The sequence below is a fragment of the Aquarana catesbeiana genome, linkage group LG01, assembly GCF_042186555.1.
Source record: "Aquarana catesbeiana isolate 2022-GZ linkage group LG01, ASM4218655v1, whole genome shotgun sequence".
Taxonomy (NCBI): Eukaryota; Metazoa; Chordata; class Amphibia; order Anura; family Ranidae; genus Aquarana; species Aquarana catesbeiana.
Genome location: NC_133324.1, coordinates 333,926,322 through 333,944,039, shown reverse-complemented (window position 1 = coordinate 333,944,039; position 17,718 = coordinate 333,926,322). Strand labels below are relative to the sequence as shown.

Here is a 17,718-nt window from a genome sequence, read left to right as displayed (position 1 = left end):
AGGTCAAACGCCAAAGCACATTTTAAATGCAACTGGACATTTCATAAATTTGCAGAGATTTTCCTATGCTAAGACCTGCCCCCTCCCACTAAGTACCACTCCTTGAACTGCAACAGAACTTCACAAATCAGTAGAAAGGGTATAAGGTACATGCACTATTCTCCCTGATCAGTTCCCTCCATGCCTCTTCTCTTTTCACTTTCAGACTGGATTCTCCTCTACATTATCTCCCTGGAAATGATGATCAGCTTCTGCTTCTCTCTGCCCTTCACTCATCACAAGCATTGCAAGAACTGCCGGTCTAGCTTGTCTAGGATCAGATTCCACTCTCTGCTGCTCTCCCCAGTCATATTCATCTTCCTCTCTGCCTCCCATCCATGATTATTCACACTATACCTACTCTCTTGTCTATAATGATCAGTCCCACTTTACTTGTTCTCTTGTCCATGATCAGTCCCACTCTACTTACTTTTTTGTCCACGATCAGATCACACTTGACCATGATCAAATTCCTCTGAGTTCTCTCACTTCTCTCATTCCATGGTTATATCCTTTCTTACCTTCTCTTATCCTTGAACAGCTCTGCCCTGCCTCCTTCCCATGCATAACCATTTGCTTTGGGGCTGTATTATTAAATGATTAAGAACTACATTTCCATCTGATTAATGTGAACTTGCCCAAATACAAGATCACATACGACGCAGAGCATGTCCCTAACAGTTTAATCAAATCTGGAATTCGTGACATCATACTTGTAAGTGCCTACTCTGGATGCCAACTCCTAATTCCGCACATTTTTTTTGTTTTGTACCAAGTTAATGCCATAATAACCCATGTCCTTTGCTACAGCGTTTCATGTGCCAATTATTCTGCTACGTATATTCCCATTTATGTATATTAAGGCTCATTGAGTACTATTGGGTCTTTTTTGTCATTTTGCTTTTTACATGTACCTTATGTGAATTGTAAATAAACACCTTTTAAAACAATTAAGAAATGAAGAAAGGTTTGCCTAAATAAGTGCTAATATCCAAAAGATCATGAATAAGTTTAACACAGGGTTTAAAGAAAATTTTAACAAAGCATCATACTATTCAACATTTGCCTTGGTGTTGACGTGAAAGAACAAGTGTAACTTCAACTTGAACTGTCTTGTGCAAGCTGATTCATTCCTTCAGAAAAGGACCAATAGCCAGATATGATTTACTCTTGTTAACCATTCTATAATTGTTGAGGATTTATCTGTTTTTCAATATTTTGGTATTAACCAGATGTCTTCAAACTTCTTTCAAATAAATGCTTTCCAAACCTACTGTATGCAATTTTGAACAACGATAATATTTGGTGGCACATAAAGTGCACTCTGTATGTGAAAGTTTTGATAAAAATCAATAAAAAACTTTACCGTCTGAGGCTGGTAACCACAGAAATTAAGGTGGATATTATTGCTCTCCTTAATGCAGCAGCTCAGTCCTAAATTGAAAATAACATTTATGAACATTTTACAAAGGATTTTAATACCTACCAGGGGATCCTTGACTACATGAGCTACTTTCTGGAAAAAGGTTAACTTAGACTTTAAGTTCTTAACACTGATAAATGTTAGGCAAACTACACCCCTTGATGTTTTTTTTCTGGCATGTTTTTAACTCAAAGTACAAACATATCGCTTCTATCTAAATCTATATATTTCTTCCTCTGCTAAGTGAGAACGAAGATCTTGGCCACCCACAAGTTTTACTAGGTTTGACTTTCCATTATTCAAGCTGTATAGTCCAACCACAGCTCATAGCAGAACTTGTTCAGCAGAAAACCTCAACACAAAGCCTGCAGCATATCACTCACTTAATACTAATGTTTCTATGGTGACCTCCGTCTAAATACAGCCATCTGCTTTTCCAGTGGTAAATACATGAAAATAAGCATTTTTTTATCATGGTGTAGCTCTACCCCCACAGGAGCTGCTTGGTAATTTGGGTACTTGGTTCTGCGCCTCAACTCCAAGAACAACCTCAGCCCATCTGACACACCTGGCTAAATAAAAGTTACTGCAAGCACTTATAAGAACACAAGCGTTTAGCCTTTAATACCTTTAACTTGGCTGGGAATTAGTACCAGGAAATAGACACAAGACTGTTTAGTGGTAAATTAACTGAATGTATTGGTAAGGGTTAGAACAAATGGTGGTTTGAGCATAAATGAGGACACAGAAGGCAGATTCAGACACTGTCTGCTAAACAGTATAATCACCATGCCAAGGTAACTTAGAATAGAGCTCTGTACCACTAGAATGGAATTAACTTGTGAATCAGCAAAGCTGGCAATAAACAGTGCATATAAGCCTGAACTGCAATGTAAATATTAGTGCTATAACTAATTTAGAGTGCACGCTAGGAGAATGGCTAGGATATAGTACAATGTCCCCTGAGAGGTACCTCTTAGCATAAGTAATAGGTAAAGGTCTCTGTGTAGCACCTGTAAAGTGGCAGTATTCAGTCCTATCTCTACAGCTGGCTAGCATTGGGGCGCAATTGTATTGTTAGTGCACATGAGTACAGTCCCAGTCATACCTGCAGGCTGCAAATAAGGCTACTAGATAGCTTTATGGTCAGTTCCTAAAGGGCTCAGTCTCTTTCTCCAGCATACAGATACTAAATCCCCACAGCAACGGCTCAACAGTCCCAGTGCTACTGCAGCTCACTATCTGGTCACACACAGCAATTAGTCCACTCTCTACTCTGCACCTAGGTGACTCTGGCTGTCAGCACTCCCGAACTCAGCACTTCAGATCCCGCTCTGGTGGCTGATATGCAGGAGTGATGGTGCACACTGGACAGCGATGTGCACTCTCTGGGCTCCCTCACGGCAAGAGGGCTGGAAGGCCAAGGAGCAGGGGCGTATCTACCGCTTGGCTAACAAGGCGTTTGCCTTGGGTGGCAGTTTTCAGGGGTGCGCCGTTGCCCAGGCAGAAGGGACACCACAACTCTGTTCCCATAGCAGAGCTGGTCTTTCCTCCCTCACTAAGTGCACAGCAGTGGAAGGGAATCCCCTGTCTTCTTCCCAGCACACTGACATTCCAAGGCAGCCACTGGCAAAGTGGGGAGGGTGAGGGTGGGGGGGAGACAGGCGTGGCAATTCGTCTCGATCAGATGCCCCAGCCAGGCTCCAGCCCCTTCATCGCCTCTCCATCAGCCGCTCTATGAGCTCTGATCCAAAGGGATGATGTGGGCATTGTGACAGGACGGCAGACACTGGTTAAGGAAGTAGGAGCCTGACTGCTGCCAGGCCCAAGCCGGGTGAAATGTTTTCAAACAGAGCTATTCCAGGGGAAGGAAGAGTGCACGCTCTGACCTCCCTCCACTCTTCTGTTCCTGCTGTCACTCATCGGGGCTCGAATGTGTGTCAGCGGACTACCATGTCCTAAGAAGAGAGGTGAGTGATCTGTGGGCACTGAGCCAAGTCAACACTGTGTACACAGACACTCAACATCATCATCACCCTCCTCCTCTGACAGGGCTTTCCTCTAAACCTCCCCTCACTTGAAGGATTAACTATCATCTGTGCCTGCCCCATGCAGAGTGTGATACCTACCTGTGTGTGTGGGGTGTGTGCCCCCCCTCCACTCGCCTATGTGTTTACTTCTCCAACCCAGACACAGACCCCACATAACCACCAGGGTCCCCGCACAGCCACCAGGGGACCCCACACAGCCACCAGGGACCCCACACAGCCACCTGAGGCCCCCGCACAGCCACCAGGGACCCCACACAACCACCGGGGACCCCGCACAAACACCAGGGACCCCACACAGCCACCAGGGACCCTGCACAGCCACCAGAGGCCCTGCACAGCCACCAGGGACCCTGCACAACCACCAGAGCCCCTCACAGCCACCAGGGACCCTGTACAACCACCAGAGGCCCCACACAGCCACCAGAGGCCCCGCACAGCCACCAGGGGCCCCGCACAGCCACCAGAGGCCCCACACAGCCACCAGGGGCCCCACACAGCCACCAGAGGCCCCGCATAGCCACCAGAGGCCCTGCATAGCCATCCGAGACCCCCAACAGCCACTTGAGAAGAAATAGGTGGGGCAAATTTAGATGGGGAGGGGGCACCCGATTTTAGTCTTGCCTGGGGCAGCACAAAACCAAAATACAACACTGCCAAGGAGGTATAAGAAAACTGATTTTTGATAGCATTAGCACTCATTTATATAAGTGTGCGCAAATCTAGGGAAGCGAAGATACCTAGATTCCCCACATACAGATTTCTCAGTATGTGAAAACATTTTTTGTAAATTCAGGGTATTAAAAAAATACTGACAACATGGGTGATATATGTAATTTATTAAATTACCCATCATTATACTTGGAATAAACATTGCATTGCTTTTGAGACATACAAAACACTAATATTAGGAAGCAATCTACATAATAACAGAAACAAGCCTCATAAAATATATTGTCTGTTCAGATTTATACTAGGATAAAGGAAGATAAATAAACTGTTTTCCAGACTAAAAAAAGTGGAGTAGAGACACAGTGAAGAGGTTTACATAGTTAAAGTATTCCATAGAGTTTGCTTCTGAAGCTGGATAGACGTCAGTGATGTTCAAGCTGGTGTAATAAATGTTATCTGCCAGAAACAGCAAAGAGAAAACAGCAGTCAGGGTTTTTGGAATTCTCTAGCTTTAGGCTCCGTTCACATCTAGGCATTTTTGGGCGTTTTTCTGCTCTAAACCTCAGCTCTAAAAACACCCAACAAGACAAATCCCATTCATTTCAATGGCCCCTGTTCGCAAAATGCTCGTCGCTTAAAAAAGTGTGCTTCTTTTTTGGCAGACTACAGGCGTTTTACTGCTTTTACATTGTTGACCTTTTGAAATTCAAAACACCTACAAAAAAACGCTGCAAAAATCGCGCGGAGAAAACACCCAAAAAACACCTGTAAAATAGCAACGCCTGGATGTGAACAGAGCCTCACTGGGAAGCAGTTACTATTGTACAAAGGGGCTATAGATGCATTTGAACCGTTCCTAAATGTGGCCCATGCTGCAACCTCCATTGTGCTCCTCTGGTGGATATTATTTACTGTATTTGTCTGCAGAAACTACTAATAATCCATTTTCCTCATATTATCATAATAACATACAGATGCTCTTGATACACACAAATGAGTACTTCAAGCACAATTACCCTCTAAAAATATAAATATACTGTATCTGTACCCGAATGATAGCTAGAAATATAAAATTAAGTTTATTAGAAAACTAAAATGTCATATAATGAAGCACATTGAAACAGTACAAACAAGCACACTGACACAAAGTCAAAGCGCATAAAAATACACATATGAGCCCATCCACCACTTCATATTCAGCCAAGTATTACAGCTGCCTAGTGATTAAATAAGTGTCTTGGGCTGTATTGACCTGGCTCAAATTCATACAGCCAAATTGCACCTAATAGGAACTATTGCAACTAAATAGCACACTTGTTAAAGTGTTTCATGATATTTTAATAACCTTATTTTTTACATTTTTGAGCTCTTGCTTCATATGATCAATCATATAATGCTAATAATAATTGTAGGTAGATCCCTTGATGACATGCATACTCATGAAAACGAATAGAGAAGAGCCTCGCATGCTGACCCCACGCCGCTGTGTCCTAGATTGGGATCGGCGGCCATTGCTGTAAGTTCGGCCGCTGAAGTACATCCTTTATTTTAATTGTATGTCATCAACTATATAATAAATTACTAGACCATAAACCTTTTCTCGAGCTCCGTGTGGTGAGCACCCTTCTGTGTGAGAGACTGCTTCATCTGTGGATGAGCCACGTGATGATTGCTGAGAACTCTCAAAGGATTTTCTGATATGATATATAAAACACCACGAAAGTGTTATATATATATATATATATATATATATATATATATATATATATATATATATATATATAGGCATACCCCACTTTTGAGTACACAATGGGGTAGGCTCACTTCTGCATAGAAACCAATGAGCTTCCAGGTTTTATTACAAAAGCTTAATTGAACAAGCCGAGGTTAGAAGCTCATTGGTTTCTAAGCAGAAGCGAGCTTAATTTTGCACTTTCCAGCTTTAGTAAAAAAAAAACATTGTGTACTTAAAAGTGGGGTATGCCTGTATATATACACACATTTTCACTGAAATATCAGTGCTACCATACACATAAATGAGATCCTATAAAATCTTCCAAAAAAACTTGTACAGTAGTGAAAAAAGAAAAAAAGAAAGTTAATAAAACTCCTTAATATGCAAATCAATCAATATGGTATGTGAAAAATGTAAAGTCCATCAGTAGAACGGCAACTGCATGTCAGGAGACCATCACCAAACACCTCTGCATGCAATACCTGCTCACCTTGGATTTTGAGCCATTGCAGGTTGTGTTTAGCTTTTTAAATATTAGTGATCTGGTGTAGCTCCACTCAGTTATTTACTCCTCTTAAGCTGGATAACGCTTCGCTGGGGAATGGGTACTCAAAAATATGAAAGGATAGGTTTATAGCGTAGTATGTCTTAAAAACAATGTCTTTTAATAAGAATAAGGACACTGTACACACGATCGGACATTGATCGGACATTCTGACAACAAAATCCATCAATTTTTTCTGACAGGTGTTGGCTCAAACTTGTTTTGCATACACATGGTCGCACAAAGTTGACCGAAAATCCGATCGTTCTGAACGCGGTGACGTAAAACACGTACGTCAGGACTATAAACTGGGCAGTAGCCAATATCTTTCGTCTCTTAATTTATTCTGAGCATGCGTGGCACTTTGTGCATCGGAATTGTCCACACACGGTCGGAATTTACGCGAACGGATTTTGTTGTCGGAAAATTTTATAGCCTGCTCTCAAACTTTGTGTGTCGGAAATTCCGATGGAAAAAGTCCGATGGAGCCCACACATGGTCGGAATTTCCGACAACAAGCTCCGATCGCACATATTCCGTCGGAAAGACAGACTGTGTGTACAGGGCATTATAGTTGTAATACTTGCCAAATCGCATGAATAAACAATCCTTGGGATGGTAAATCTCCTCCTCATCGCAATACTTCCATGCTTCGGAGACACCGGAAGTGACTTCACCGGTTCCGCCCGACGTGCTGCTTCACTTGTTATGTGACTTCCTCAGGGTTAGGGCGAGGGTTCCACCCTGAGGAAGTCATGTGACAAGTGACGCAACGCATCGAGTGAAGTCAGAGATGTCACTTCCAGTGTCTCCGAGGCACGGAAGTATTGCGGTGAGGAGATTTACCACCCCAATCTTATTAAAAGACATTGTTTTTAGGACATACTACAATATAAACCTTTTCTTTCATATTTCTGAGTACCTATTCCCCAGCAAAGCGTTATCCAGCTTTAGAGGAGTAAATACCTGAGTGGAGCTACATCAGATCACTAATATTTAAAAGACTAAACATAACCTGTAATGGCTCAAAATCCAAGGTGAGCAGGCATTGCACGCAAAGGTGTTGCTGTTCTACAGATGGACTTTACATTTTTCATATACCATATTGAGTGATTTGCATATTAAAGCGGAGTTCCACTAGTTTTTCAGTTTATTAAAAGTTTGCAGCTACAAAAAGTGTAGCTACTGACTTTTAATAAACAGACACTCACCTGTCTCACGGTCCAGCGATGCGGGTGCCTGAAGCCTCGCTCCTCCCCCCCTTCTCTCCGCAGCGCCGTCATTGCAACTGTGGGCACCTGGCTGTGACAGCTTGCAGCTTCACAGCCAGGCGTGCACTGCGCATGCGCGAGTTGTGATGTGCTCTGTTAGTGGCCAGGCAATCTTCTGGGACCTGTGACGTGTCCCAGAAGATTGCAGAGAGGGAGGGAGAGAGGAGCAGTCGCCTAGGTGGCCAGGCGACTGAAGCAGGAAATGGGACAGGAAGTACCTGTCAAAAGTAGGTACCCCCCCCCAAAAAAAAAATGACATGCCAAATGTGGCATATAAGGGGCGAGGAGTGCTTAAAGTGGAAGTTCCACTTTTGGGTGGAAATCTGCAGAGAGCCATAGATCGCACAAACACGGGCAGATATATTCCACTGTTGGCGATCACCTGGAGAAGGTTACTGCCTTTGCTGTGAGGAATATCATACCAACGGATAACCCGCTGCAGGTGAGAGGATCCCTTCACTGGATGAACTCGTGGAGGTGCATTCCTTGGCTGAGCGATCCAGCAACTCTGGTAAGTGGCGCTGATTGATTGTTTTCATGAAAAGAACAACAGAATGATCCTTTGAGTGTCCTTCAACATATTTGGACTTACTGAAGCACTTTATGGACTTTAGCACAATTTTTATTATTTTGCCTAATCATATGGTTTTCATCACTTTGTGTCATAATCCCCCTTTTGTATTAAGGGAGCTATATTATTTGGTTGCACACTTTACTTTTTACACATAACTTTATACATACTGTACTTCCATCATTTGGAATGCAATTGCCCACCCATCCATCTCCAATACATTTCAGGCTGGTGAGTGACCATTCATGGGCATGAGCAATATGATTTTTAAACCCTAAATTTTTCAGTTGCCCTACCTTTCCTAACAAAGCAGCATGTAGCTGTGATATGGGTGGAGCTTGCCACTTCACCAGTTCTGCTAATGACAAACCAACTTTGCCACCACTGGTATCTTGAACGGATCATTGGTTTATTGAGGGACTGACTGCATATTGTATAATCTATTTATAATATTTTGTTGCATAGGTTCCTATGATGTGATAGTGCACTTGAAAAGGAACTTCATTCCCACGTTACCTGTTATTCTGGGTTGTCTTAGATTCATTTTCCCACCCTCCCAGGGAATCCAGCATTGTCCTACTTTGAGGTGCTACAGCCTGGGTCCTGCATTGGCATCTTCTTCTCAGACATCATTGGGAAACTAGCTGTCTCTACAGCTATTTCAGGCAGCTGCCACTTTGATGATGAGCACCACCAGCCACTGGGTGCCCCTGCAGCCTTCAGGGATAGGAGATGGGGATATTCCAGAAGGCTTCAGGGAAAGAACATCACTCTCGCCTAGGCGAGAATGACGACCAGGAGGCAGGGTGGACTAAAAAAATAAATAAATTCAAAAACTCAACAAATCAAAACACTGTTTTAGAGTGGTGAGAAGTGCAGTGATGCTTAGTCCATCTATTGAATGCAAGTTTGCTTTAACATGAATTGACCCAGGTCATTATAGTACAGGAATCTTATTAAGTCCCTAAGCAGCTGCAATACTTGGCTGATTATGAACTGGTAGATGGGGGCCATATGTGTGTGATTTTAACATTGTATGAGTGTGCCTGTTTCTACTGTTGTGTGTAATTATACAACATTATTATTTTCTAATAAAAGTATATAAAAACATCTAAATCACAGTGATGTTAATATGTTTACCAAGTGTAATTTTGCTTGAAGTACTGTTTTTTGTGCTCTCTCTCTTCTGCATGCTCAGTAGTGTGGATTCTTCTGTTCTAAGGATACATGCAAGTGAGGACATCATCAGGCTATGCCTGTGATTATGTAATTTCTCTATTATGAGAGAGAATTCCTACTAGCATTTGTTTTTTAGATATATATTTCCATACTTGCACCCTGTGGCTTTTACATTTGTGGAACATCTCAGATAATCTATGTAGCTAGTAAAGGAAACCTCACCTTACATGAAGAAGACCTTTAAACTCAGGATCAGGTTGAAGACCACAGTTTTAGTGAACAGCACTCTCATCACCAGAACCGTTATAGAGACCACATTAACCCTTTCAATGCTCTGAGCTGGAAGGAAGAAACACGTCTAATGAGTAAAGTGACTGTAATTTCAATTCAAATTGTTTGTGTTACTGTTGGGCCAAAATGGGCAACATATGTAGAATAGATGTAGATGTACAGTAAAGTACCACCATCGATCCACTTGTGCACCACCACTGATCGACTTATGTACCTAATCTCCCTGATGGCTCCCTGAAGGTGTTCCACTCTGGCGTATAATGTGAGAAGGTTAGATTGCCTCAAAAAGTGGCTTTTGCACAGATAGCTCCCCTACCCTGACACTAATCTGAAACAATAAACAACATTCTATTTTCTGCATTCATTTTTTTAACATAAATGTAATGAGCGAGAAGGTAATACTAACCAGAAGTGTCACTTGTCCCCTCACACTCAGTGACTTCTGAAGCTTGTTCACTGCCAAACTGATTGTAATCATCTGTCACAAAACAGCAAAATTCCTTTATTAGACATTTTTTTAAGCTACACAGGCAAAATCTGATAGGGCATTAGCACTACCTAAATTGTTAGTGAGTAACCACAATCAGTTTCAAAACAGATTAAATAAATTGTTCCCTATGCTATAGTAATGGTTAATTGCACACTATGCAAATGGTTGCTACCAAATTTTCTCTTATTTCACCCCTTAAAAAAAAACAATAATCATTAATGTGGTTCTAGCCTAGGTGTAACATTTTTCATTATTATATTAGGAATAATGAAATAAAAAGATTAATATATTTAACAGGGGCAGAGCTACCACTTGTGCAGTCTGCCCTGCCTGTGTATAGGCTGCCTCTGTCTGTAATGAATTCCAGGGCCTCAGAAGTTGGACCCCTGCCCATGCCTTTCCGTGTAATAAAAGTTCACCTGCTTCCAGGCTGGAACTATAGGTGGACTGATCTCCTAAGTATGTTGACATAGCTCTGGTGCTATTAACATTAAGAACAGTTGACAGCAAAACCAACATCTACTCTGCAGCTAATGCTTGAGGTATCTAACCACAAAAAAATAGCAATGCAAATGGGCATTTCTTTCACCGACATCAATGTAAATGGGGGAACTTGACCCTCTGATCACCATTGTAAGGGGGCTCTTGCCTTGCTGACCTACACTATAAGATTACACTTCTCCCTATGCCTACCAATTTAAGAAAGTGCTTCTCCCACTGACCAATAATGCATGGGGCTTTTCTACCATTGACTACCAGTGTAAGGGTGCTCCCACTGGCCACCTATGTAAAGGGGCATGTCTATTGATCACTAATCTTAGGAGGTCCTTCTCCTACTGACAACCTATGTCAGGAGGCCCTTCTCCCTCTGATCTTAGGGCCAGATTTAGACCTTGGGGGGCATGGTGCACTTTAGGTTCTGGGGGCCCCTCATACACAGAGTTGGTTTACATTCTATATGACAATGGCACATTTCAAATGCATGACACAACATCATTTTGAGGTTATGCATGCACACACACGCAGTTATAGTGCTATATGTGGTTCATTCCAGAGTAAAAACTTTTACAGTGGACAGCAAAATATTACTTCCCAAGATAAATTTAATAAAAGAAAGTACTTTTTTTATTATTATATTTTTATTTTAAATTGTATAATATTTTATATTGTTTTATATTATTTTTGTATAGAGGGGGCCCATTCTGTCAGAGGGCCCAGGGCAGTTTCCCCTTTTGCCCCCCTATAAATCTGGCGCTGTCTGACCACCAGTGTAAGTAAGCCTTTCTCCCACTAGCCACCATTGTATGGGGGCAGGTCTTCCACTGAATACTGATGCATTGAAACCTCTTCTTTAACTGGACACCAAGGTAATGGGGATTTTTTTCTCCCACAGGCCACCATTTTAGGATGATCTTTTACTCACTAACTGGTAATGAAAGAGGAAACTTTTCCTACTGAACAACAAAGTAAGGGAGCTATTCTTTATTTGAATATCAAAGTAAGGGGAGCCACCCTTCTTCCACAGAACAACAATGTAAAGGGGGTGTTTACCAGGGACGTGCAGTCAGGGGTGGCAGGTGAGGCTGAGCCTTACCTGCCATGAACATAAAAAATAAAAAAAAAAAGATCAAGGTTCGTAGCTCAGTGACCTGGGGTCACAGAGACCCCAAATTTGAGGGGTAGGTAGCCAAAGTCCTACCCCACCACTGGTCAAAATTTGGTGCCAGAGATACGGGGCTCCATGCGCAGCCTGTCAGAAGTTACATACAGCACAGCCAGTTTAAATACAAGCTGGCACACACTGTTTGCAGCAGACTGAGAGGATGAGCTCACAGTGTCTCTGACTTCTTGTTAGAGGCACTGAGCTCAATGGACAGCTTGGAGCCTTGGACCAATGGTAAAGCACCATTGGTGCAAGCTGTCCAATAAAAATGCTGCAGTGGAGGCTCTCCTCTCACTCATAAAAGGGGGCATATGTCTAACAGACAAATGCTCCCTTCCAACCAAGCCCTCTTAACTACAAGGAAAAAACATGGGTTTATGGGTATAAGGTTTACCCATAATCCCATGTTTTTCTCACACAATTAAGAGGGAGGATCTGCTGCTGCTGCTGAATAGTTACTTTATTAATCAAGCTAAATAATATATTATTATGCTATATGTTATAACATAATAATTTATTATTTATCTATTTACTGTGAAATTACTGGTTTGAAGTTATAACATCAATTTTCAGTAACTTGTCCGTTAAGCCACTTGCTTCAGTACAGTTTTTGAAAATATAGTCAATTACCTTAAAGTGGTTGTAAACCCTTTACAACCACTTTTTATTAAAGGTAAGCCTGTAATAAAAGCTTACCTGTAGCTACCGTGGATATCTCCTAAACCTGCATGGCTTAGGAGATATCCCCTGTATCAGCATGTGCCGAAATCATCAGCGTTCGTGCTGTTGCTTTAGCTGATGTGTCGCTACTGGTGGGTCCCGCATGCATGCACGGGAGTGACGTCATCGCGGCTCTGGCCAATCACAGCGCTGGAGCCTGCGATACCCGGAAAAACCTCCGGGAGTCATGTCGCCGGGCAGAACAGTGTGCCGGGGCTGCTACGGGGGGCTTCGATCTAAGGTGAGTATTTCATAATGAGCTAGTATGCTATGCATACTAGCTCATTATGCCTTTGTCTTGCAGGGTTTTTTTTAAAGGAGTTGTAAAGTCTCATGGTTTTTCGTGCATTAGGGTGAAAAACCTTCTGTGCTGCAGCAGCCCCCCAGAGCCACCCTTTTTCTTACCTGAACCTGATCATTCCAGCCACGAGAACGAGCCCAGCAGCTCCAGCCACTGTTTTTGGTCCTCAATGGATAGATTGATAGCAGCGGGAGCCATTGGCTCCCACTGCTGTCAATCAAATCCAGTGACACAGGAGCTGGGGCCAAGTCCTACTGTCTGTATCAATGGATGCAGCAGCAGAACTCTGGAGCATGCCCGCACGAGTGCCCCCATGGAAAGCGGCTCTCCGTGAGGGCACTCGAAGAGGAGGGGACAGGAGCGCTGCCAGGGGACTCCAGAAAAGGAGGATCGGGGCCGCTCTGTGCAAAACCCTTGCACAGAGCAGGTAAGTATAACATGTTTGTTATTTTAAAAAAATAAGAGAAAAGAACAAACCTTTACAATCACTTTAAAAACAATATATAATAATTATTTGTATATGTAGCGCCCTGCTCCTGTTGATCAGGCGCTTGCATGTAAATTTAGTGGGTTATCTGTTCTGTACACAGTTCAGATTCAATGATATGGCTAAATTAGCCTCTGTTCCAGCATTGGCTGTGTTGCGTGCAGTTTCACACTGTCGCCTGTAGTCACCACAGGCCAGTGATGGAAGGGCAAGAGGCTAAGGTGTATTGAGTGTCCTTCTTTCCCAGAAACAGCCCAGTGGGAGTGGTTCACCGCTGTGCATTCTGGGAAAGCATACTTAAGGGGCAGACGCCATATTTTTTGCTTTCTCTCCTCCTTGCCCTCCTGGCCTAAGGTATGTGACAACTCCTTTTCTGTCTCGGAGCCCTACTGGCCCGAGGCTATGTGACCGCAAGTAGGCCCAGAAGCTATTTGGGGCCTACTGGTTCAGAGGTGGTCCTGTGCTGTCTGTCCTGCGGGAAGAAGCCGAGCAATTGAAAGATCCGGAGGAGGACTCATCTTGGAGAGGACTGAGCGAAAGGCTGGTATCTCAAGAGGAGCCTGGTGCCTCAATTGGAGGATGCATCCTAACCAAATCTACCTCACAGTACTGCCGGATGGCTTAAAGCAATTATTAGTACTGTGTTGCTGTGTTCATTACCATTGCCTGTGGCAGAGGATCGTCCAACTAATACTAAATCCTGTGGCAGAGGATTGTTCAACAATTATTGTTCCTATTAAGTCTGTGGCAGAGACTTTTGTCCGTGCATCATTCTGGCTGCTAGGTCAGTGAGAGAGGCCTATCCGGGTGAGCAAGATCCGCTGACTGAAGGAGTACTTGATCTAAAAGTTCCTCAGTGATCTGCACAAGGTATCTGAACTTTCCCTTAAACCATTCATCCCTCTGCTGCTAAAGTTGTTCAACAAAAAAGCAAGAAAAAAAACTAAATGACTTATGCATATATCGGTGGGCGCAAGGCCCAGTACAGACTCTAAGTTTCTGGTGTGGTGAACTGTGAGTAAGGGGTAACGGCAAAGACCCAAAATAATAACCAGCAGCTCCTTCACGGGTAATTGCTACATATATATTACTTACTTATGGTAATTAACCACTTGTCACCCAGACCAATTCTGACACTTCTCTCTTACACGTAAAAATCATAATTTTTTTGCTAGAAAATTACTTAGAACCCCCAAACATTATATATATATATATATATATATATATATATATATATATATATATATATATATATATATATATATATATATATATATATATGTATATATATATATTTTTAGCAGACACCCTAGGGAATGAAATGGTGGTTGTTGCAATTTTTGGTCACACGGTATTTGCGCAGCAATTTTTCAAATGCTTTTTTTGGGAAAAAAACTGTTTCATGAATAAAAAAAAATATGTTGTTTCCAGCATTAACAATCAGGGTGACTTAAAAACATCCTAAAGGGACAGCGTTTATAAATACAAATTACAAATGGGGCCATTTACACTTACAACCAACATTTCAGGGCCATTTACACTGAGCTCCAATGTAAAGGAACCTTTAAGACTGATAATTAGTGTATTCTTCTTTGATCACAAGTGTATTGGGAGTGCTTACACTGACCACCAATGCAAAAAAGGGCAGTTATACTAACCACCGAAAAAGGGAGCTTTTATTGGGAAGAATTTAAAGTTGGAGGAGAGTCATAACATTCAAGGGGGTGCTGGTGACAGAATATATGGCTGCACATTAGGAAAGTTAGTAGTTTCTAGATATGAGGGAGCTTTACATTACAGTCCTAATAGCCATCCACAACTCTGCCCCCAGCTACATAACTAACCTAGTCTCAAAATAACAACCAAATTATCCTCTCCGTTCCTCCCAAGACCTCCTGCTTTCTGGTTCCCTCGTCACCTCCTCCCATACAGGCCTCCAGGACTTCTCCCGGGCCTCACTCATGCTTTGAAATTCTCTACTCCTATCTGTCCGACTATCTCCAACTCTATCCACTTTTAGCCGATCCCTGAAAACCATCTTCAGAGAAGCCTACCCTGCCTCCACCCAACAACTGTACTTTTATTTTCTTAATCAGCTCATCACCCACGGTTATTACCTTTTGTATCACTTAACACTCCCTCTTAGATTGTAAGCTCTAATGAGCAGGGCCCTCTGATTCCTCCTGTATTGAATTGTATTGTACCTATAATGTTTTCCCTAACGTTGTAAAGCGCTGAGCAAACTGTTGGCGCTATATAAATGCTGTATAATAATATTAATAATAATAGACTTCTGCATGGGGTTGTATATTAGGATGGGTAGAAATGACTGAGTTTGAGAGTGTATTTTTAGCGGATACATGAGAAAGTTGGGGGTGATAGAATATGAGGGGAACTTGTGATGGATAATAATGGCTGGGAATAAACTGCTCTGTCATCTAATGTTGTTGATGTGACAAACAATTTGATGCTCTTAGTTACCATAAAATGTTTTTGCAACATGTTTTGCTGTTGATATAATGTAATATTGCAATCTAATATGTTCTTGATGGGTGATATAATGTGCCATTTTGATGTGATATATTTTAGAGTTGCTGTATTGTTATTGCAGCATCAAATGTTCTTGCAACCATTATTATTATTTACTGCAATGGCATGATACAGTATAATGTGTTTTACTGGGTAATATAATTGACTAATAAAGATTTTTGTTCTTCTATTTTCTCCTAAAATGTCCAATCTACAGCTATAATGTTGTCCAAATGTGGATCATTTTGCCTGAAATAAGCATTTAACTGTTACAAAATCATTTCTGCATAGGGAGCTCTTGCTGACTTTGTTTGCCTCTGACTATGCCTTAGGCTTTGTTTTATGAATTACTTTATACAGTTCTAATAACCTGTAGATCACACAGCAGATAAATAAAACAATTGAACTGTTACCTTTCAAGTCCAAGTTTGTCACCCATTTTTCAAGGTGTTTGACCTTGCATTGAAAGTTGCTTGATTCCGTGGCTTCAACAAGGACTGTGCTATAAAGTCCCTTCTTGGTAAGCACTGAAGGAATCTCCTTTTGTTGGCTAGTACTATTACCAAATTCTATGCCACTTGGGTAGTAATCCATCACCAAACAGGCTGTAGAAGGGAATTCCTCCTTAGGTATCATCATAAACACTGATGGAGCTTTGGTATTCTTGACATCTTGATCAAAGTGACAAGGAGATGATTATTTTCTATATTTGTCAATTTTTACCCACTTCTGACATTCCTTCAAGCATGTACAAAACTATTTAATCTGCTTCTTACAGTTCCTTACTTTTCCTAGTTTTTAATATTTAATAAGGTAATTTTAATAAACAGTCTCTTGTTAGTCGTAAAACTTGCTGCTTAGGTATAATATAAAATCTTTTTTTTTCCCTACAACTTAAAATTCAAAAATATTAGTATCTTTAAAAAAAAAAAAAAATATGTTACAGCATGTACTCCTCTACATTTCTTAAAATACACCATATGCGCAAACTTTTACACCGCGCACTCTGTATGTTCATAATCATTATTTATGTGTAGTGAGATGTATTTCAAATCTGTCCTAAGAAATAACCCTATAGAATATTATAGTAATATTATATTTATATATTATGGTCGTATTTTACATGGGTTTATGTTGATCATTTAAACATTTAAAATAAACAGGAATAAAAACACTTACCTGGCTGAATTGTGAGCTTTGTGCCTTTTCCAAAGGTTAGAGCTACCGTCTCCCTCACACAGCTGCACGTTACCCAACAAAAACTCAAGTGTTAAATCCTATTCACTCTAGACCTGTAATTTCCCTACTGCTGCAGATATTGGTGACACTCATTTATAATAGTTTGTAACATACATTTTAACAGCTTTAAATACCCAGAATTGAAGTGTCATGACTCTATCTATAGTATATGACCTGCATATGACATTAGTTTTTACATATCATAGCATGGTGACACAAATATTGTTTAAAATACACACATATATACAATAGTTATTTGCTCACCTGGTTCCACAGTCAGTCTAGTACCTGGTCCAAATACCAGAGATCCTGTATATGGCCCTCCCACATGCACAATGCAATACAGCTTTGTTAAAAGAAAAAGGCAAAGCAATATGCAAACAATACACAACCCAATGAGCAGCTAATATATTACTAGCAATGTATAGCTAGATTCATACAACAATAATCTTGTTACAAAATATACGTTCAGAACAGTGCTTAATAACTGGACAGAGTAACAAATATAGCCAAAAG

General features: G+C 41.4%; 1 gene segment (V, D, J or C); it reads right to left on the bottom strand.

Annotated features, from left to right (window-relative positions):
- Positions 1 to 4,330: 4,330 nt before the first annotated feature.
- On the bottom strand, positions 4,331 to 17,546 carry LOC141133533 (T cell receptor delta constant-like). The segment is given in 5 exon segments: positions 4,331 to 4,638; positions 9,705 to 9,821; positions 10,180 to 10,251; positions 16,377 to 16,634; positions 17,467 to 17,546. Coding segments are annotated over 3 exon segments (414 nt in total).
- Positions 17,547 to 17,718: the final 172 nt, after the last annotated feature.